Source organism: Lycorma delicatula, chromosome 4 (assembly GCF_047948215.1).
Source record: "Lycorma delicatula isolate Av1 chromosome 4, ASM4794821v1, whole genome shotgun sequence".
In the NCBI taxonomy this organism is placed as follows: Eukaryota; Metazoa; Arthropoda; class Insecta; order Hemiptera; family Fulgoridae; genus Lycorma; species Lycorma delicatula.
Window position 1 is genome coordinate 53180216 of NC_134458.1, and position 23651 is coordinate 53203866.

A 23651-nucleotide genomic window follows, 5' to 3' on the forward strand; every position below is an offset into this window, starting at 1 on the left:
CCGGTTACAATTACTTATTTACTTGTTCTTAGTTTGATCTGAGCTATTAGTAAGATGCACTTGCATCTTGTTACATGATTACCTCATACTAATAATATTTTTTCTGTAGAAATTAAATTACGAATTTGATTTACATAAGCACAAATTGAGCACTAAATTGATTACAAACTTAAGAGCTATTTTATTCTTACACACATATATTGAAACATTTCCTTTATAATGTAATTTTTTAAAAGTACTCTATCAATGACTATAGGTTTTTAGAATCTGTTAGCATCACAGAGTTTTTGTTTTCATACTACGATTACATCACAGGTAGCCACAGCTTTAGAGGTAATAGATTCATTAATCTCAATTTTGAATTATATTACTGTAAAAAGACAGTTTTTTTCTAATTTGTTGGATTCCTTATATATTTATGTACAGATGATTTTATGTCAGCTTAGAGAACAGTAAAGATAAATGTAGATCCAGAATTGGTAACATTGGGATCAACTGGTAACATTTGGGTGCCCCTGTTGTGGGGATGCGGTGGGGTGCTCTTATAATTTATCCACAACCATTCATTCTGATTGTCATGATTCAAACAGGGACTGTGTTAGTAGGTTGAATGCTAACTGTTGCATGCATCAGATCTGGTTGATCAAGAATGTACCAGATTATGATGAGAGTGTATTATTATGATGCAGGGTAACACAGTGAAATCACAGCTGAATTAAGATCAGCTGGTCTATGATAAGGTAATTTCCAGTTAGAATTAAATAATTAATTTAGGTTACATTGAAATATAATTAAATATAAAAAATTAAATTAAATATAATTAATATTAAATTAGAGTTAATGAATAATTTATTAACAAAAATAATAATAAAGGTAGTTATACTTTTTGTGTATTATTATGATGAAGGGTAAATACGGTAAAATTACACTGAAATTATGATCGACTGGTCTATGATAAATAGAATTAATACACATTTGATGTTTATTATTAGTAAATAATAAATAATAAAAATTAATAAATAATACACATATATGGAATAAGTGTTTTGCCAGGAAAATTGACAACTACAATCTAAAAGTAGTTTTTATGTAATGTATTGATTGTTTTATTAAGCTGATCTAAAAAATTGTTTTTTTATTTATTTTATGTCATCATATACATCATGAAGAAGGTGATGAAAGATATAACAAAAATAACTGATACAACAATCACCAAGAAAACAGTTTCATTGTAAAAGTGTTGTGAATCTCGTTCTGGCAAAAACATAATAATATTAAAAAAATGGTGAATTATACAACCCCCAAAAAACACTTACAGTGTGATAGTATCTCTCAAAAAATAATTGTTTGCCCTGGATCCAAAAAAAAAATTATACAAAGAAACTGAATAATACTATATTTGCTACTATCGAACTTCTGTAAAATAGAATACTTTGCTTCAAACCCAGAGAAAAAAAATTTAATTAATTAAGTCGTACAAAAATTCACTCCACACAGTTGTTTCAATTAAAAATTAATAAATAGCAAAATAATGTTATTCTAAATAGTTGTTGCCCTTAATGATTGAGTAGTTTCCTCTTTTTTCATGTTTTCATTGAACCACTTTTTCGTTGTGTGTTTCTTTATCTTGAAAGATTTAACATGTTTGCATGAATCACCAGTAATAATGTTTTTAAAATGCATGTAACTCAAAAATCTCCCGCACTCTTGAGTTAAACTTCTAACATAATTTTTTCTTAGCTTCAGACATTATTATTTACACCTACATATGAGTCTTCTTTCTTTACACGATAGTGAATGTGAAGAAAAATCAAACAAGTTTCTGTTATTATTATAAATTTCTTTGACCTCTTTTACACCATCACTTACCTCCCTTATTTGAAAATTCTGTACTTACGATTTTTGTGATCTCTTTATATCATTTACAAAAAATACATTTTCTATTTCAGTATTTTTATAAATTCATGATTTACATGTATATGAAATAAACTCTTAATTTCACAAAAGAAAAAATCCAAAGAAACAATTGTTTAAAAAAGTATTGACAACCATGGTATTTTATGGCCCTAAAATTTATGCATGAACAGAATAGCCTGTATTTGGGTTACATCCAAAAAAGAAAAACAAACGTTTGCTAACATATAAGAAAACAAGAAAAGACAGTCTTTAACAGATGAACATAGGAAAAACAGCCTAACAGCAAGTGAATTTTTGTAATTTTGTTCAAGTTTTGCACTACTTAATTTATTAAATATGTTTTCTTTTCATCTGAAACAAAGAATTCTGTTTTAGAGAAGTTTGAGAGTAGCAAATATTATTATTCAGTTTATTTGTATATAATTCTTTTTTCAGATTCATGGCAAATAGTTGTTTTTTTTTGGGGGGGGGATACCTACACAGTGTCTTTTTCAGGGATTTGTATTATTCAGGAATTTTTTTTTTATATCATGTTTTTGTCTTGAGATTCACCAACACTTTTACAATGAAATTGTTTTTTTTATGGTTGTGATGCTTAGTTTCTTTGACAGAAATTTAAACAATTTACTTTCATTTTCAGTGTAAAACAGTTATGTATTTCATAGTTCATGAAAAGTAACTTTTAAATGTTTCAGAGACTTACAAGTAACTTGGTATTTTATTTTTAACTTGTATTGAATTTTATGAAAAACAGTACCAGTTTTTGTTTGGTCATTGATGTGATTCTTTTTTAAATTTAATGTTTATTTATTCATTTTTTTTAATTAAAAAAATATTAAATGTTAATTAACTTTTGTCTTGTTCTTGTTAAGTTATTAGTCCTGTTATAACCACCATAAATTTAGAACATACTTTGTTTCCTGGTCTACGTCATATCACAAGTGATGTTATTAAAAGAAAGTTTATTTCTTATGGAAGCAACAATGATGGTAACATTAATGATCGTTATCCATACAACAGTTTGAAACATGGTAAGTATTACAAAAAGGGGTAACTAAACTAATTTTTCTGTTTTTTTTTTTTTTTTAGATTTGTTTATCTGTACTAAATACATATAGTAATTTGTTAGTTTTTATCATAATAGAAAATTCAGTAGTCCAGTTTTGAAAGTTTTTTTACTTTTAAGGAATTATTTTCATATTATTTTAAGCCATATGCTACTAGTACTTTTATGTACATCATTATAATAAATTTTTTAATGAGAAAAGTTCAACTTTGTCTTATTTTGTCAAGTCTTTTTCTCAATTTAATGAGTAGATTCTTCTGAAGATTGTTGTATTTGTAAAACATAATGCTTAATACCTTTTCCTCGGCCCAAAAACTGATTTAATAAAATTTATATTTTATTTATTATGAATAAAATAATATTACTTGAAATTATAAAACACCACTTAGGTTAGTTCACATTAAATATTATGATATTTCTAATCGGTTACTTAATGTTTGAATTATTTAAAGGTGAATATTATCTCTTTAGATGCACTTTTAATATGTTTAGCCATTTCTTCTATGGTCTTCACTTAAACTGTTTTACATTTTCCATTCTATAAACTTTTTAGCTACTCTTCTATTACCCATTTGTTGCACATAATGAATCTTATTTAGGGTGGATGCTAACAGGTTGATGCTACTGTTAAAGATAATTTCAAGTATCATTTGAATCAAATTTTTGGCTTTAGGCAGTATATGCTTAAAATTCTAGCACTCCCCTGTCCTGTCCTCCTTAATCACCTAAAAAAAGGAGAGTAAAATGCAAAGAATGGAGAATTTCTGTATTTCTAAAACAATGCTTGTGTCTTAACTGCTATTTCTTCAACATGTTATTCTAATCAAGCTGTTAGTGGCAGATTGGTTCAATAAAGATATTTTTTTGATAATAATCTAAGCAGAAATATTTTTTTTTACTGTGAAAGATAAAATGAACAGTTTTTGAGCTATTTCATTTCAGATCACTTTATTTCATATAGTCAGTTTTAACCAGTGTACACTTCTGACATGATTATCGACATAATTTGATTTTTTTTTATTAAATCTACAGCCAATATCAGATTCAGTATTTATAAGAATTAAAAAAGCTGTGTACAATTAATACTTCTAAATACAGTAAAAAACAAAATAAATATCCTGCTTCAGCAAACAATGCCTTGATGAGCATGTAGTTAGATCAGATTTTAAGAATTGTAGGAAGAGCCTTACAGCCTCTAATTTGGCTTTTGTGGTGACTCTTTGATTGGAAACATAGTCTTTAGATAGTAACATAGGAAGAGTTGCCACCTTATTAGGCCTTGATAAAATGGTGACTGCCCTGGTGGCTACTAGTAGGTCCCAGCATGATACTATGTAGAACAAGGCAACATCTGGATCAGTGTTTCTCAACTTGGGGGATTGCAATGATACGAAAGGGAGGAAGGTCGTGAAATTAACTTATAACTTTACACATAAACAATAATGAAATCATTTTATGAGAAAAAAAATTTATTTTTTAGATTTATAAGTACACATGTAAACAAAATAAATTAATGAGATGGTTGCATTTGTTTTTTATTGTTTCTCCATATGTGGACCTATGTTAGAAACACACAAAAGCAAATCGTTTTCAAGTGATAAAAGACAATTCCTATTTTCAGTTTTTAGCGCAACCATGGATGAAAAACCCTTTTCACAGAGGTAAGACGTGGCAAAAGGGATTCATATTTTCAATGTTTTGTGTTTAAATTTCTATATTTACTTCGATGAACAAGCCAAAATGTATCTAAATCTTCAGATGTGAATTGTAATAGTAACATTTTATCAGCAGACATTTCGATGAGCTGGTCATGAATCTCAGCTGGTAACTTAGCAGCTGCAACAACATTTTTACTAAATAGATTCAGTACATGTCTCTTCAACAAATCATTTTCATCTTCCAGGAAATACTCCAACAACTGAATTTCTAGCTCACAGTGCTATTCAAACTGTGGTAAATAATAGTGTTTTCTTCATCCAAATTTTTTTCAATATAATCTAAAGTGAGTGGAAAGATAAATTTCTGCTCTGCTTTGAAGGTAAATTATCCAGATATCAAGCTTCTTATTGAAAGCTTGAACTTTGTCATTAATAAAATGTATCATGTCCTTGTAAATTCACATTCAAGCCATTTAAATGTAAAAATACATCAGCTAAGTAAGCCAACAGCAGTATACACTCATTATTTTGTAAAAAAAAAACATTCACAATGGTGTGTTAGTTTATCCTGGAAAAATATTATTAATTCATCTCGCAATTCCAATAACCGGGTTAACTTTCCCCTGCGATAACCATCTGACTTCTATATGAAAAAAGGAGATTTTTTCTTTTCGATCATTTCATCACATAGTTTAGCAAACAGCTTGTTCTGTAATGGTTGACTTTTAATAAAATTAACCATTTTTACAGCTTTACAGAGTATTTATTTGAGATTTTCCAGCTTATCTTTTGTGGCAAGTGCATGTCTGTGAAGGAACCATTGCATCCATTCTGCCCTTGGTATAAGATGATCTTTTAATTTTTTCAAAAATTCACTGTTCTTTCTTCTTATTGCCCTTGCACCATCCTACATACTGCAATACATTTTGTTGAATGTATGTTATAGTTTTTAGTAGCTTCATAAAAATCATTAAAAAGACGTCCTGTTGCATGACTAGGTATTAATTTGCAAAACAAAATATTTTCTTTGATTGATCTGTCCCTATCGTATTCATATCTTACAAAACATAAGATCTGATAAATGTTTGAAACATCTGTTGATTCATAAAATTGGATACTAGAAAATTCACTTGAACTCACTTCCTGAATTATCTGATCGTGAACATCAGCAGCCATGTCGTCGAATCACCTTGATCCTGTGTCATTAGAAAGTGGGATTTTTTTGCTTTTCTTCACCTGTTAAAACACTGACTTTATCAATTGCAGCAGGTAGTATGAGTTTTTCTGTGATTGTTTGAATAACTTAGCTAGTCTTAATGATATGAGATAAGATGCTTCAAGTTTACTTTTATCAGTATGGCTTGATTTACAAATAGATATATATCGTTGATTTCTCAAAGTATGTAATTTTCTTTCGAAAAATTCCAATGGTTTGCTTTTATGATTTGGATATTTAGTTTCCGAGTGCCAAATAAATTTTAATGGCTTCATTCTTTCATCAGAGAGGACTTGAAAGTAAACAACGCACGCACTGTAGCCAATGAGATAAACCCGTAATTTAAATTACCGTCATTGTGCAATCCTGTCTTTTTACCAGTCGATTCAAAAGAATCTAATTAAAAAAAAAAAAAACAGTTACACATTTGACCACACGCTAAATAATCAGAACCTCAATTATTATTATTTTCAATGAAAATACGCTTTTAAAAACTTAAAGGCACCAGACACACACTTCGCATTCTAAATTAAACTGACATTCTGCAATCCCTTACACCTCTTTTATATTGCTGAGAGAACAATGTGTTCAAATGTATCATATGCATGTTCAGAAATTATGCTTTCACAGTCTATATTACACAAGCAAACCAAATTACAAGGACCATGTACACATCAAGTTGGAACCTGTAAATTGCTCATGTTTGTACACTTCACACATGCATGTTCATACCTGTTGCTATCGACGCAGCTAAATAGTTTTAATAGGTTTCATTGTGCTGAGGTTGGGGGGGGGGGGGTTCTGATATATTCATTATATATATTTTTTTGTTACTTTTTGGGGGTCAGGGGGCTAAAAAGGTTGAGAATCTCTGATTTAGATGATTCCTTTGGTAGCTATCCAAAGAAGAAGGGATGAAAGATAAGAAAAGGGAAATAATAGGATAGAAAATGATGATAAACGTACAAAGGGACTCTGTCCTATCAGAGTAGTTTACTAACTTGAGTAGGACCAGAGCAGTGCTAATCAGTGGGACAATTATGTAAAAAAATAACTTTATTACTCACAGAATGTATTAAATAATACATTATGCATTAAATAATAAAATAATCAAATTTTAAATGTTATATAGAAATTTATAGGTGTATAATACATGAAGTGGATTATGCACACATATGTGCATTGTTATTACACAGTTTATTATTAGTAGTTTTTTTTTTTTTTTTTTTTTGTTGACATACTTATTCATAATGATTTCCTCACCTCTGTCAACATATATATATATATATATATATATATATATATATATATATCATGCACAATATATGCGTATAAGTGTAGTGCTACATAATATGTATAAAATGCACCTTATTCAACTTTAATAAACTGTAATCAAAGATCTGACGTATCAGTGTAAAATAAAATAGCACATATAGAGTTTCAATATAAATTTATTTTTATTCATTTATTTTTTTCCATATCCCAAACACTCTACCTGAGCAAGAGACTGGTCAAAAGTATCTGCCTTCAGGCAACATACATACAAAAATAGCAAAAGATATATATATATATTTATAATTCATAAGAAAATAAATCAGAAACACTTATATTTACCAGTAGATCAGTAATTAAATGCTAACACGTAAATAGTTACTCAACAATAACTAATCAGCTATCTTTCTTATCTCACTACATTTCTCAAAGAATTCTTCTATTGAATAAAAACACTTTCCAATTAGTAATTATTTTAGTTTATTTTGAAAGCTTATTTTAGTTTTACATGAATTATTTGGTTGTTTGTTTGTTCCACCGTAGTAGCTCAATGGCTGAACTGATTTAGATGTTTGACCTTGTGTTGGAATCCATACGTTACCAGAAGTGTCATAGGCTGTATATATATATATATATATAATATAGTGTGGAGATTTTTCTTGGTTGAAGCACAAATTTTAATGACTGTGAACTGTGAGCCTCTATCACTGTATTAGCTGGGTTTGAACTGAATGATTCAAATCAATAAAATGAATAATATTACGGAAATTAATAGAATTAAATTTACATTAAATAAAATAATATTTAACAAGTTTAAAAAATGTTTGTGTAATAAAAATTTCTGTTTAATAATAATAATAATAATGGGATTGTGTGTGAGGCTAGAGTAGTGAGGTGATGTGAGCATCTCATGTGTGGCTAGACCAATATCATCATCAATTGAAAACAAAAGGGGTGACCCTGGAGTGCTGTTTTGGAGGTGCAATGGGGTTCTCTCATAATATCTCTGCAAACAATCGTCTGATTTTTAAAATTCAAACAAAGTATTTGTTAGTGGGTTGAAAGCTAATTTTTGCATGCATCTGGTAAACTCTCAACCTAACAGATCACAGTTGTTTGTAAATGTTATATCTTTCTTAACCAATCTTCCAATTTTCAAAATTCAAATGGGGTATTTGCTAGTATAATATAAAATCACGATGGAACCAAACCAGAGCAAAAATTAACTGAAATACTCAGAAAAATCAAGTGGTCTGCGCTACATAGAGACCTCTCTATCATCTTATCTTCTCTCGCTAAATAAGTGCTCCAAGGGGATTTCCTGTCTTCTTTGCACTTCAGATTTTTTTACTTATTTTTTATATTTAGCCCCTATGTTGTTGAAGTTGATGTTTTCAATATTTTTAAAATAGTTTTTTCTAATTCTGTAGTAGTAAAATTCTCAGACACATTGAACTGTGAGATTATTTTAAACCTGGTCCAAGATTGGGGAAGTAAACTGATAAATTTTAACCTTATCTTCTTTAGAAGCAAGAACACATTTTTCTTTTAGTTTTAAAATAAAATCATCATATTCATGTGAAGAAGATTGGGCTGGATTTTTATTTTCAGGAACTTTTGAATCAAAACACAATTCAAGATTCTTTTTTAATTTTTTCAGATACCTTATTTACTTTAATTTTAATGCTCATGGCCTTTGATCCGTGCTAATTTCTTTCAGTTTTGTTGGAGATGATACACCCAAAATGCTACAAGCAGCATCCAATTGTTCAATATTGTGATGTAAGACAATCTATTGCTTTCGGTCTTCACATTCATATAGTTCTTTGTTCTGCTGAGAAAAAATAATTTTGAAACAGTTAACATAAAGAGACTTTCCAGGAACTAAATTTAAATTTGGAAAAGTGTTCTTTAAGAGCTTGCTCTAATGTTATTTATCTAAGTTTTTTCTTAACTGTTTTTTTATGAGTTCTCAAAGAGTTCCAACAGAACTGACCATACAGGTGACTGAATTTTGACAAAAACCTTTTTAATGATAGTTACAAATACTAGTGACATCTGAATTAACATGTAAAAAAAAAAATAAGTTGGTTTTCATCACTAAATTGACAAATTGTGATGAGCTATTTTGGCACTGAACCTTCCATACACTGTTTTATGACACTCTTCATTCATTTAAATTCCTATGGAACATTGTTCTTCCATTGTTTTATGTGAAATTATTTGAAAATGATGTAAAAATTTAATTCATTTTAAAATTTGCAAATATAATATTACTAAGAAAAACTTATGTATTTAATAAACACTTCCAAACACAAGATGAAATTTGAGACACTCTGTAAAGATGTGAACAGGTCACCAACTTCTTACAGACTGACCAATCTGTAACTGCAAATCTGGTGCATCATCTATTAATTGATACAAGAAGCATAAATGAACATGTTGCAACATGAATTTTCCTGACGACTGGAAATGACTTCAAGTACCTCTTATAACGTGAACACTGCAGTTGAATGGTTGAAACAAGTTTATTTCAACTACAGTAATAAGTATAAAAATATTAAACTGCCAAGAAGACAAGAAACCCCCTTGGAGCACTTATTTAGCGAGTAAAAATGGTATCACTTTTAACAGGTTTTTCGTTATTTTTGAGAGTTTATTACTTATTTATTAGTATAATATACAAGAAACTTTTTTATATGATATAAACATCTATAAAAACCATGTAAGTTGTGCAAATTTGAGATTTTTATCACTAGCCCCATCAGAGTTATCTGAAGCCAAAATTTGATTTTTTTAAAAAAAATTAGTTTTCAAAAGTTCATAAACATTTAGGGGTGGGTATATCACCATTAATATTATTTATGATAAAACTACTAACATATACGTACATATGAAAAAGTAATTCAAACTGTGTATGCCATCCCTGCCTCTTGAAAAAATTACCAAAAGTGAAATTTCACCGTTTTTCATGTTCAACTTTATTGGTAATTTTCTCATAAAAAGAAGAGAGATAGGTAAATAAACCACTGGACCAATCTTTTACCTTGAGAAAATATGATTAAATTGCTTTTTGTTTCATCCTTCCAGGACAATACTGTTAGGTTTTTAGTTATGAATTTTTCTGTAAACCCTTACAATCACAAAAATGGCCGCCACAGGTAAACTGCTTAAATAAAAAATTAAAACAAAATATTTTTTAAGTCCTGAGGCATGTAGGAAACAAGTGGGTAAGTTTCAATTTTTTTTTTTGAATGTCAAGCAACCAGCTTTTTTTTGGGTTTTGGGACACTTCAAATGGATTGATGTTAGTCATAATTATTTGAATAGCGAATTTTTCTCAGTGATCACTAAAAAGTATTAAATAGTAAAAACAATTATAAAAATTAAAAAAATACAACTGCCAAGTACCTTTAAAAAGATTTTTTTTTTAAATAAATAAATTAACTAAAAAAACAAAAATAAATCTAACTAAATAACAAGAGATAAACATTTAAAATTAACAAACACAACTGTCAAAAAAATATTTTTGACAAATACAAACATTGATCGTTTTGTTCTGGTTTGGTTCCATCATGATTTTGTATTATACTAGCAAATACCCCCTTTGAAATCTGAAAATGGGAAGATTGGTTGCGAAGGTATAACATTTTCGAATAACTGTTATCTGTTAGATCGAGAATGTGCCTGATCTATGCAAAAGTTAACCTTCAGCCTACTTAAATATCCCATTTGAATAATTTTGAAAATCAAATGATTGTTTGCAGAGATATTATAAGAGCACCCTATTATTGCATCTTCCAAAACAACAACCAGGGGCACCCCCTTGGTTTGTTACTAATTGATGATGATGATTAGTCTAGCCTTGCACAAGGTGTTTGCATCACTTCACCACTCTATCCTCACACGCAGTTCTCCATATTATATTTTATAATATAATATAAATATTATATAATATTAGGCCTATTATTATTAAACAGAATTTTTTTAAATTTATTTAATATTAGTTTATTTTATTTGACATAAATTTAATTCTATTATTTTTGTAATATTTGATTGATTTGAATCATTCAATTCAAAATCTTTAAAACTTTATAATATATTTGTATAAATATATATACATATTATAGCCTATGACACTTCTGGTAACATAAGGATTCCAACGCGGGGCTATACATCAAAATGGGGGTTCAGCCGTAAAACTGCTACGGTGGAACATACATACATACATCCTAAATACATTACACTCCTTTTTGGGCAGTCGTGTAAAAAAAGAAGATATGGTATGGAAATAAAGGACTATACATTGTTATACAGTATTTAAATTAAATAAAGTAATAGGTGACCAATCATGTTTCAGACAGTTTTAATTTGCTTAAATATATTTTTCATGTAGAAATACCAGGCATTTAAGGTTGTCTAATGGTTAAGTTCTCAACCAGGTCTTAGATCGATAAGAAAATTTTGTCCTTCAACGAAAATATTTAAATGCATTCAAGGAACGCTGTAACGGAATAGTAATTGTCCTATATTAAAGAGCTCTTAATAGTTATTCTATATTAAAGGGCCCCCTGACTGCATTTAAATAATTTCATTCAAGGACAAAATTGTCTTATCTATGTAAGTCTTGGTTAGAACTTAATCATTAGACAACCTTTACTACCTGTTATTTCTACACATGAAAAATACATTTAACAAATTAAAGCTGTCTGAAATTTGATTGATCACCTAGTATTTTATTCAATTAAATACTGCATAACAATGTTTAGTCCTTTATTTCTATACCTTGTTTTCTTTTTTTTTAGTTCGATTTATTGACTTTTTTTAGTTTAAATTATTATATTTCTATTTCTAGTATTATACTGGTGATTGATTTTTACATTAATTATGTTTGTTTTGTTACATAATTTATAGTTTTAAAAATATAATGACATGGAACTATAAATTGATTTTTTAAAAGAGACAATGAGTTTGAGGTTGCACTCTAAATATACTTCTCAGAGCTCTCTTTTGCCTTGGAAATTTTTTCCAAATTTCTCTTAACAGCCCCCGCAGAATAATTGAATACCATATCTAGGTCTCAAAAAGGCTACAGTAAACTATCTTCAAGAGACTAGTATTTTCTAGTTCTGACTTCGCAGGACGAATAGACCTTTTGACAATATTTTCTCTAAACCGTCTTATCTGACTGGCTCAGTTCAACTGACAGTCCAGCTTCATCCCCAAAAAACCAACAGATTCTAATTCTGTTAGTCTTTCTATATCAATAAAAACTGAAGGAGTCACAAGTAATTTAAAACTTTTTCTTTGGTGAGTTTGTAAACACATTAGTTGGTTTTAATTGAATCTTTTTTTAAATTGTTATTAGACAAATATTGGGGGCTAGACTATTAAAGTATATAAAAATGTCCTGCTGCAGTGAATCACAGCTTTTATTACTATGAACAGTATACTATCATTTACTAATAGAAAAAGATTTTCCAGTGGAACATAGTCACCTAGGTCATTGATATAGACCAAGAAAAGAACATTTCAAGAGTAGACCTGTGGCACCCTCCATTTATAGTCTGTGAAGCTGACATGGTAGGTTTAATTTTACAGTTTCTGATGTTTGCAATTTTGGTAACTGATGATCTGCCTGTCAAATAAGATTCAAACCACTGATACACTATTTCACAAACACCCACGGAAGCAATCTTTTCCAACTATATTTCTGCTGACACAGTCGAAAGTTTTTGACAGATTGGCAAAGCATCTGATGATACTTACCAGCATCGATATCATCTGTGGATCTACTTACAAAATCAATCAAAGCTAATTTAGTAGAATTAATTTTCACAAAAGCCATTCTGACTTTTAAAATAATAAAAATTATTTTTTTCCATAAAATCTTTAAACTGGTCACATACTACCCTTTCGATACGTTTTGATATAACTGGCAAAAGTGATGTGGGTCTGTAGTTTTCTTTATTTGTATTACAATCCTTCTTAAAAAGAGGTTTTATTTTAGCCACCTTGCATTTGTCAGGAAAAATTCCATTCGTCAGTGAATCATTAATTACACAAATAAGTGATTTGGACTTGAGATGGACTTGAACTCATTGGGCAGGATTTAACAATTTTCATACTTGTACCATCTACACCAGCAAATGTTTTTGGCAGAAAACCGGAGAACAATTTACCAGCATCTTTCTCATTTAAAGGTTGAAATTTATTAAACAAAGTTTAATAAATTTCAAAAAAATGAAAGACAGACTGGGTTCACTGTGTTACTTATACTTTCTGCTATATTAGCAAAATAATTATTAAAAATATAAGTTGAAAAGAATTTATGACTATTCTGTTTTCTTCCTTCAAAATTAATTTGTTGTATTTACTGGTATTATTTTCTTTAGCACTACTATGAGGGTTGTCTGAAAAGTTTTAAGCCACAACATGTAGATGGCAGCACTCATCAACAAAAGTTAGGGAATGTATTCGCACATTCGTTGAAAGGTACTCACTAGAATTTCAGCCACTTTGGATGCTCAGTTGTTGTTTGATAATCATTTGAGTAAGTCATTGTGAGTGTTTTTTGTAAAAATGCGAAAAATCAAATATCGTGCCATGATTAAATATTTACTTTTGAAAGGAAATATGCCTACACAAATTAAAACCAAGTTGTATGCTGTTTACAAGGACTCTGTTCCATCATTTGCCACCGTGAAAAGATGGGCAGCTGAATTTAAACATGGTCATACCAGCATGGTTAATGATGAGCATTTGGCTCGGCCAAAAACTCCAACCACCACCAATATCATCAAAAAAGTCAGCAAATGGTACTGGATAACCAATGAATTAAGGTTAGAGAGATAGCAGAGGCTATGGAATATCGAAAGAACGTGTTTGTCATGTAATAACTGAAGAATTGGATATGTGTAAATTATCTGCGCATTGGGTGCCACATTTGCTCACTTTAGACCAAAAATGCATTTGAACGAACATTTGCAAGGCTCTGATGTAGCAGTTTAAGCAAAACAAATCAGATTTTTTATGTCAATTCATAACTGTAGATGAAACATGGATCCACCACTACACTCCTTTCTTCCTTTTTTCCTGTTTAGCCTCCGGTAACTACTGTTTAGATAATACTTCAGAGGATGAATGAGGATGATATGTATGAGTGTAAATGAAGTGTAGTCTTGTACATTCTCAGTTCGACCATTCCTGAGATGTGTGGTTAATTAAAACCCAACCACCAAAGAACACCGGTATACACGATCTAGTATTCAAATCCGTGTAAAAATAGCTGGCTTTACTAGGACTTGAACGATGGAACTCTCGACTTCCAACAGCTGATTTGGGAAGACGCGTTCACCACTAGACCAACCCGGTGGGTTACCACTACACTCCTGAGATGAAACAACAGTCAGAACAGTGGGGTGCAAAGGGTGAACCTGTTCCGAAAAAGGCAAAGATGGTTCCATCAGCCGGGGAGGTAATGGAGACTGTTTTTTGGGATAGTAATGGAATTTTGTTTATAAATTATCTTCAGAAAGATAAATAATAATAGGACAGAATTACACATCATTACTTGACAAGCTGAAGGCAGAAATTAAAAAAAAAACCACATTCGTAAAAGAAGAAAGTGCTTTTCCATCAGGACTCTGCAAAACAGGCATTTATGTATGCCTGTTTTGCAGAGAAAGATACCAGCTACTGTTTGGAAGGGTTAAAGAGGTTAGAGCATTGCTGGAAAAATTGTATCGACTTGAAAGGAGACTTTGTTGAAAAGTAAGACTACATTTGACAGAAAAAAATACTTCTTTCTGAGTCAAAACTTTTCAGACAACCCTCGTATTATTTTCCAAGCTATCTTGTTTTTATCTGAAGCGTTACTTAATTCATGTAGGATCTTTCTGATTTATGTTTCTGGATAGGCTTTACAGTTATTATATTGTAATACTTTTCATCCTGATCATTTTTAGTGTTGAGCCATTTTAAATACTGCTACTTCATTCTGTGTTTTATATTTAATATTTTATTATTCAGGGAAATTATTTTCTTTAATAAATTAAATTTTTTATTGATCATTGAGTGAGAGATATCAAAATGATAAGTTAGGCTATTGATAAATTGTTGATACTTTGTATTTGTATCCATGGCAGAATATACACACCTATCCACATTTCTTTTTGTAATATAAATTTCAGTTCAGCAATACTGATGTCATTCATCTTTCTGTTTAATTTTTAAATAAATTTTAGTTTTTTATATTTGGAATAGGTACTTCTAAGATTATAGCAGAATGGTCTGATATAAATGGCTGGAGAATGTGTGTCCTTACTTTCTCAATATTGGTCAGAAAATTATCAATACATGTAGACTTTGATACAGTAATACAGGTTGAAAATTATTTTGCAGTAACCAGGCCAAAACTGTGTAAGATATTACCAACATTTTTCACATTTTTCTTTTGGGAAAATATATCGAAATTAGAATCTCTTCTGATCACCATTTTAACAGTAAATTTCTGGATTTCTCTAGGTAGCTGTTTAAAATGCCCCAAAAAATAGTTTACCATACCATCTTCAGGACTTCTATATGCATAACTGACAAAACTGTGTTACTTTCATTATTTAGTGTAATTTTTACACTTGCACATTCAAGTATTTGCTCTACTGAAAGTTCACTACTTATATTTAACATTTTACATTGTTCAAAGTGGCAGTTATCCCTTAAAAAAATTACGACACCCCACAATTTACAATTTTCATTGAAAAAAGAACTCACAAGGATGTAGTTGTGGACCTGCAGAATTTTTAATTTTTCAATCACAAGTCCATGTTCACATTTTAAAAAAATTTTATTTGGTTTATTTAGTTAGACATGTGCCCAACATTTATATGAACTATGTTAAAATGATTATTTTTTAATTTCTTATTTTCAGTTTATGATACAATTTATTTGAGTTTACCTTGGATTTTTCACGACAAGAATAAAAGAGTTTTTTAATGTATGTTTTTTGTTTCCTTTAACTTTTTAAAATGCTGGAAATTATAGGATTAGGGGCTTTTAATTAACAGAGGGGAATCACTATTATAATTACTACTAACAACAGTATAGGTCGCTTAAAATTTTCTAGTGATAAGTATTCCAGGGGTTTAGTTGAATTGAGTATTTCATTGACTATTTATGTTTGCCCTTTATATTGAAATGCAAACCATGTTTAGTGTATCCAGTAATATCTATGTCGCTTGTATCAATAAAAGAAAGATGATTGGTTTCACAGGTTATTTCGTAAATAATTACATTCATCATATTAATCTTACTATAAAAAAGGTTTATCGTATCTGAAAGATGCATTTACAACATGAATGTTTGTTTTTATTGCTACTTTTTTAACCAATTATAAGTCAAATTGTTCAATTATAATATTAACATGTTTAAAATTTGTTATTTGTTCCGGCCATTATAATAGCGTGGTCTGAAAAGGTAAAATCTTCAGTCATTGGCTGCAAATTATGCCCTACATAATCAAATGGAGCACCAAGGCTGCAGCGAACTATAATTTCATACTTATGAGAGAACTTATCTTCAGTACAAGCTGTTTCATAAGCTTGTTATGATAAGAAAAATCTTTTTACCATGGCTATTGGAAACTACTAATATCCTGTTTTTTTTTTATAAGTACAAGTGTTAACACAATCGTTTTTATCATTAAAGGTAGAGTTATCCATTTCAACAGAGGTATTACATGGTGCTCCCATAGAAAACATTTTTGGGAGTATTAATTTCACTGAAATCAGTCAAAAAATCATTCAATGCCTCATATCTGTTTGTACATGCTATTTGTGCTGTTTCATCTGGTGCCTCCAAATTACCTAGAAGAGTATAGTTTGGGGTTTTCCTCTCATTTGCTTTAATTTGTATTTCAAAATCTTTACAAACACTTGTTTGATCTTTTCCTACTTTTATTCGTCAAAACTACATTTTTTCCAACTCTACCTAAAAAAATCTTTCAAGTCTAATTTTCTGTTTAAATAATTTTGTACTTTCAACTCTTAAATCAGTTAATTTTCTATTTGTCTCTTCTAATTGTTTGTTTACAGATAAGATCTCATTCCTTAAAAATGTCATGCCTTAGTAAATTTGGAACTATTTTATCATGATCTGAAATGCTGCTTCTTTTATTTATACTATCATTTTTTTAAAAATGCAACCTTCCTCACATTCCTCGCAAACCCATTTTGAAGAATCATATTTAAAATTTTTTAAATTATCCTCCTCAGCGGTAGTGCACCTAAGATGAAATATCTGTTACATACCTTTACAGTTTATAGTAACTGCAGATTTTTTTAGACCTTTCCTACAAACTAAAGAAAAGTAGCCGATCAAGGAAGTATAATTAAGTTAACAGGATAAAAACAACATTAAATTTAATAACTGTTAAACCTTACATTAAACTTAACAATGCTGTACATAAGTTCTGTCTGAATTGTTTCATTATATCTGACACACATTAAGACTAATTATTTCTCTGCATTTTCGTATTAATAGAAGTAAAATAACAATAAAATAATTGCTCTGACACATTGACAAAGGAACAACAAAATAATAATACTTAAATAAATAAAACCGATAATACAATATCTGTTCAGCAAATAACTGAACTTTATTTTTTTAATCTTTATTATTAATTTTACAGATTATTGGTCCTTGTCCCCTTCAAACACTGCTTTTCTCAGCAGTGTTTCCACTTAGCAAAGCAGTCCTGGATTACTTCATTTGAAATGGCCATTTCTAAGGTCCATGACAAATTTTTTTTACTGTGATCAGTATTCTCAAAACAGCATCCTTTCATCACTGATTTTAATTTTGGAAATAAGAAAAATTCACAAGGAACCAGGTCTGGTGAGTAGGGAGGCTGAGGGAGGACAGTCATCTGATTTTTGGCACAAAAGTGTCAGATGGACAAAGCTGAATGTGTATTAGAAATGATTAGGCGTATTGTCATGGTGAAGGAATCGTTAGTTGTTTTTCCACAACTTTGGTTTCTTTTTGCAGATTTTTTTCAAAATGCACAATTCCATTAAAACTGAAAAAACAGAGAGCATCACTCTGACATTGGATCGAGACTGATGTGCTTTCTTGGGGCATGGAGATAGATCCTTTGCCAATCCATTGTGATGATTGAACTTTTGTCTCAATTTTATGGCCGTAAACCCAGCTTTCATCTCCCATTATGATCCTTTGTATGAATTTTTCATTTTTATTGGCTTCTTCAAGAAATTGCCAATAAACAACCACTCAATGTTCTTTCTGCTGATTGGTCATCATATGGGGAACAAACTCTGCTGCAACTCAATGCATGTTCAATTTTTCAGTCATAATGTCATGGTATGATCCAATTGAGATGCTAACCTCTTCTGCAACGTCTCTGACAGTCAATCAGTGATGTACTCCCAACAGACATTGATTTTCTGAACATGGGTATCATGTTGAAGTCAAAGGCCTTACTGGTCGAGGGTCATCTTCAGTTGACTGACGACCACTTTTAAATTGTGAAAACCATTCATAACATTGTGTATGATTCAGAGCATCATCTCTGTAAGCTTCATTCAAAAGTTGAAACGTTTCTGTGAAAGTTTTCCCCAGATTTACGAAAAATTTTACCTTGTATTGTTGCTTCCAAAAATCACACATTACAAAAATCGCTACTAACACTTAAACACATTGCACTCAAATAATAATTACATAAAACTAAACGAGATACCAACAATCCAAGAAGATGTGGTTACAGATGAGGTTATGCAGAATACATTGCTGCCAACTGTACGTCACTAAATATCTCCATTGGCACATAATTAAAAATGTTCAATTATTTTCTGAACTGATCTTGTAGAAGTGAGGAAATATAGCTGAGTTTAATCTATTTTAATTCAAATTTTTCATTAATTGTATAAATATGTCTTTTCCTTATGCATGATAGGTTATGTGCAAGATTTAACCAATACCCAGAAAACAAACAGAATTCTAACTATACTCTGCTTTATAATTTCTTATCTTATCTCCAGCAGATAGTGTCCAGAAATATGTAATTAATTTGTACTAATGCAAATTGAAATAAGCTTTTACTTTTTTTTAAATTTTATTAAAATGTACACCATAGAAGCAGATTTTGCACAAAAATATTCAGTGTAATAAACTGAAGAAATACATACCAAACTAAAAAATATTACCGTAGTAAAATAAAGATTTCTCAGAGCACTAACAAAATATGTATCCTTATTGCACTAAATCACTTCTATCTTACAGTAATACTCTATATTACTATATATAAAATAATACTATATAGTAAAAGTAAGTAAATAATTGAATGAATGTATAGATACACTTTAGTTATTCTATATGTTTGATTAACTTATTTGGGACTCTTTTTTGGGAATGCTCGTAATTGCTAGGGTGAAATCTGAATCATTATTAGACTGCTTCATGAGTAATTTAAGATGGATTTATTTATATTTTTTATTTCCTTAAGAGAAAATCTTGAAGATCATGCCCTCATCTTTTTTTCAAATTTTATTCATAAGTCAATGTCTTTAACGTCAACAGATATAGTCCATGCTTTTTTTGTATAAAATTTATACTGTTTCATTACAGTCCATTTCTATATCGTTTCTGAATTTGGTTTGTTTTTGGGTTTATTACATGTTTTGAAATAATTCTAAGAGATTCCCAAGTTATAAAAATAGAAATACTAGGAGAGAAATTAGAAACAAGTGAATTCTTTTGTCAAAAATACAGCTTTACTGTAATGTACTGTATTCTTTCTTCTCAAATGTCAATAAAGAATCTTATAAATCAGTGGATGATTCAGTAATGTTATTTGCTGATGATTTTATCAATTTTATAAATCTTGTTATGTTTGTATATAACTATTTCATCTGAATATTGTAGAACAATTATGTGAAGGCCTGCTTTAATATTTTTAAATGGAATTTTTTATATGCCTATCTTTATTAATTTTTTTTTTTTTTAAATCCGGTGTTTTCACTGTTAGGGTAGTGTAATGATAGCTAGTGTTTGTTAAATATAAAATAAAGTATTTAAAGCTCTACTGTTGCATCAAAAATTAATTTACAATTTTAATATTTAGTTGATAGTATAAATTACAATTTATGAAACAGGAGTTGTTTTTAAATCTTTTATTCAAAAACACAGGTAAGGCAGCTTCTGAGTGAATGTGTTTTAGTAGTTGTTTGAATCCAGCAAATGACAGTGAGCTCTGTTTGCCACCCTAGAAGAAATAAGGGAACATATGTTTTTAATAATGTTTATTATTTTCTTAAACAGTATTTCAATTTTATCTTTTATTACATATTTTTTTTTTTTTTTTTGTAATAAATTTATGTAAATGAAATGTATTATCATGTAAATCTTACAAAATATTTTTTATTGTTTTGATTACAGTTAGTTCTGGAAATAACTTATTTTATTATTCTCAACAGAAGAGATATGTGGGCGAGCAGTATTACCAAATCCATTAGTTGTAGGTGGAAGACCTATACGTCAAAGAGAATGGCCATGGTTGGTAGCAATTTTCATTTCGCAGTCATTAGACTTACAGTTTCATTGTAGTGCAACATTGATTTCCAATCAGTTTGTTGTAACAGGTTTGTATGATTATAATGAAAGTGAAATTTATGTTGGTGGATAAAAAATTTCAATTGTCTTAATGATCATGATTGTTTTCTCATTGGAATATGGTCAATGTGTTGACAAAATGTTGCCAGGAGTGTTAAGAGGTGGGTTGTAATTGCTTCTTTTTAATGCTGCCCTTATTGATTGTTGATGTCAGGGTAGCATAGTGGTTAAACGTTTTTGTGTAAAATATATAAAGATCAAGATGTTTGTGAACTAGTTTAATGTAATTATATCACTTTCTCAGTTCTATCCTGGCCACTATTTGTCTGATAGTTTTTAGCATTCTAACTTATAACATATTTTGTTTGGGCAAATGTAGGGAGTGACATTGTTATGACCAATTATTTTTATTAATTAGGAATGAATTTTACCTAATAAACCCAACTAAATTAAGTTTAAATCGCACAGATTTCCTGATCTTTGGTTATCTATATAATACTTTCAGTATTTTCTTCTTTATTTAATAATTTTATTCTAGGATTATCAATTTTAATATTCATCCGTACTTAGCAAATATATTTTACTGTTGACTATCACAGTAAATTTTATCTCGTGTAATAAATATTCAAATACTTGACAGATAACATGATTGGGATCCTGATAATTGGCATTATGCTGTATTATCACCTATCTGAAAGGTCAGTCACAATCAAGTGTTTGAAAAAATTAAATAAGACATTTAAAACTTAACTAAATTTAGACCCATTTCATGTCCATTAAATTGGTAAGTACATTTAAAAAACAAACTATATGTGGATGCTGGTTATAAATCTGTTAAGTGGACTGTATAATAAAATGACACATTTTGAACGTAACTGTCACTGATTGACATCTTTTTGTATAGATTGACACTCCATGGTAATTGTATACCATTACACTAAAGAAACTTTGTGATTAAAACATAACAGATCGATGTTATGTCAACTTCATGAACCCAACTAAACTCAGCTCAGAGCAGCACACATGAATAAGGGATGGGAAAACCCCCACTACACCATACACACAGATACGCATAAACATAGAAAAATATCCAACAGTATGTCTTTGTGTTATGTTATGCAGTTATGATGTAATACATGATAATATTACATAATGTGAATTGTATAATAACTGGTGTGTGTGTGTATATATTATATATATATATATATATATATATATATATATATATATATATATATATTTACACACTTGTATATATTTATGTTTTATCATTTGTTTGTTTCATTTTTTTTTTTTTTAATTTTATAAAAACTAATGGGACATTTCATAAAACAATACAACTGAAAATCTTTGCAGCTTGTGAACTTCTTCATGTACAGTTTTTTAAATTGCTGCTGCATTTTTCTGGTACATTAGATATTAATGTATTCATGATTTTCTGGTAGTAATATTTATTTACTTTCCATTAACTTAGTCCCAATAACTTCATCACTTTATATTATAGTGGAAATAAAGTTCCATTAACTAAAGTTCTTTTCCTTAATAAAGTGGAAATCTTTCTGACACAGCTGCATCCTTTTCTTTTTTTAGAATATTTACCTTTGAAAAGCAAAAATGGAGAAAAAATGTCATTGAAGAATTACAGTGGTTTTAATGAAAAATATTAATGATACATCAATGGGGATAATTTCTTCTTCTTTCTTAGTCTTACTGGGGACAATTTGACAACAGCAAATTACATTTATTTTAATAATGCAGACTTATAAAATTGGTCATATTTCAATATAAAATTTGCTTTTTCTGGCCTTTAACCTAGAAATGATTGCTGCCTTGAAAGGAATTCTATATTAGTAGGTAATATTAACATTAATTGAACTGCACCAGATAGTTAAGAAATATTATCGTTCAGATATTAGTCTATTACATAGTTTTATGTGTGTATTCTTCTGTTTTGAGTTATTTTTAAATAATTAGAATGAATACTGTATGCAACAGTATTATACTGCAGTTTATTTTTCTTACTATATAAGTACTTGTATTGTATACAATTCATTCCCCTGCTGCTGTATGTAATTTTTTACACCGTAAAATATTCCAAAATTTATGGTAAGTTACCATGAAAATATGCTCTATTAAATGTGTATGTTACTTTTTTGTAATTTCTTCTTTCAATTAAAATAAAATGTCTCTACTTTGTTAATGATCCAAAATAGAAAAAAAGTTGTAAAAGTTATTCCACTTCCTTACATTTTCTTTTTATTTGGCAACAACTAGTGAGTGCAAATAACCAAAACTACAATAGTAAATCTTTGAACAACAAGCTATAGTTTAACACAGACTAACTTTTCAGTTTTGTGACAGAGATAATAAATTGATTAGCTTTACCACAACTATATTGATATCTTATTCAACCATAACAATATTTTAAAAAATGTATTTATTTTTATTAATTCTTTATGTTAAAAATGCAATTTAACTTTACTTTTAATATTAAGATCTTGGATGTCTACACCAGTATTTTAATGAGGAAGCTGAGATGTATGAAATGGTTAAAAATTCTAGACTTGGGAATCTAACCTGAACCAATCTGTGTTTTTATACATGATGGATAAAAATTATTTATTACACTTTTCAAACAAACTGAACTAAATTTATTAAATACAGTTTTTAAAAGTCATGGATTCTAACTGTCACTCTTGCAGCCTTCTTTTATGACTGAGCATGTTTTTCACCCAAAAAAAAGTCTGCGACTGATTCTGCCGTTCTCATCCTGGTGTCAGAGCTAATGTTAGAATTTGGTTATAATGTATATTGAATTTGAATTTTGCTTCTCATATAATATACCATTTTTTTTTTTTTTTTTTGTATATTTCATAATATTCAAGTTTATTGAGAT

At 29.3% G+C, this 23651-nt stretch overlaps 1 protein-coding gene across 1 annotated transcript in view; it reads left to right on the forward strand.

Annotated features, from left to right (window-relative positions):
• The window catches only part of LOC142323397 (serine protease gd-like), a 49103-nt gene that overhangs the window by 8132 nt on the left and 17320 nt on the right, over positions 1 to 23651 (forward strand). Inside the window, exons 4-5 of the mRNA XM_075362965.1 lie at positions 2790 to 2948; positions 20620 to 20784. Of these exons, the coding sequence (XP_075219080.1) occupies positions 2790 to 2948; positions 20620 to 20784 (324 nt within the window). The remainder of the gene's footprint in view (positions 1 to 2789; positions 2949 to 20619; positions 20785 to 23651) is intronic.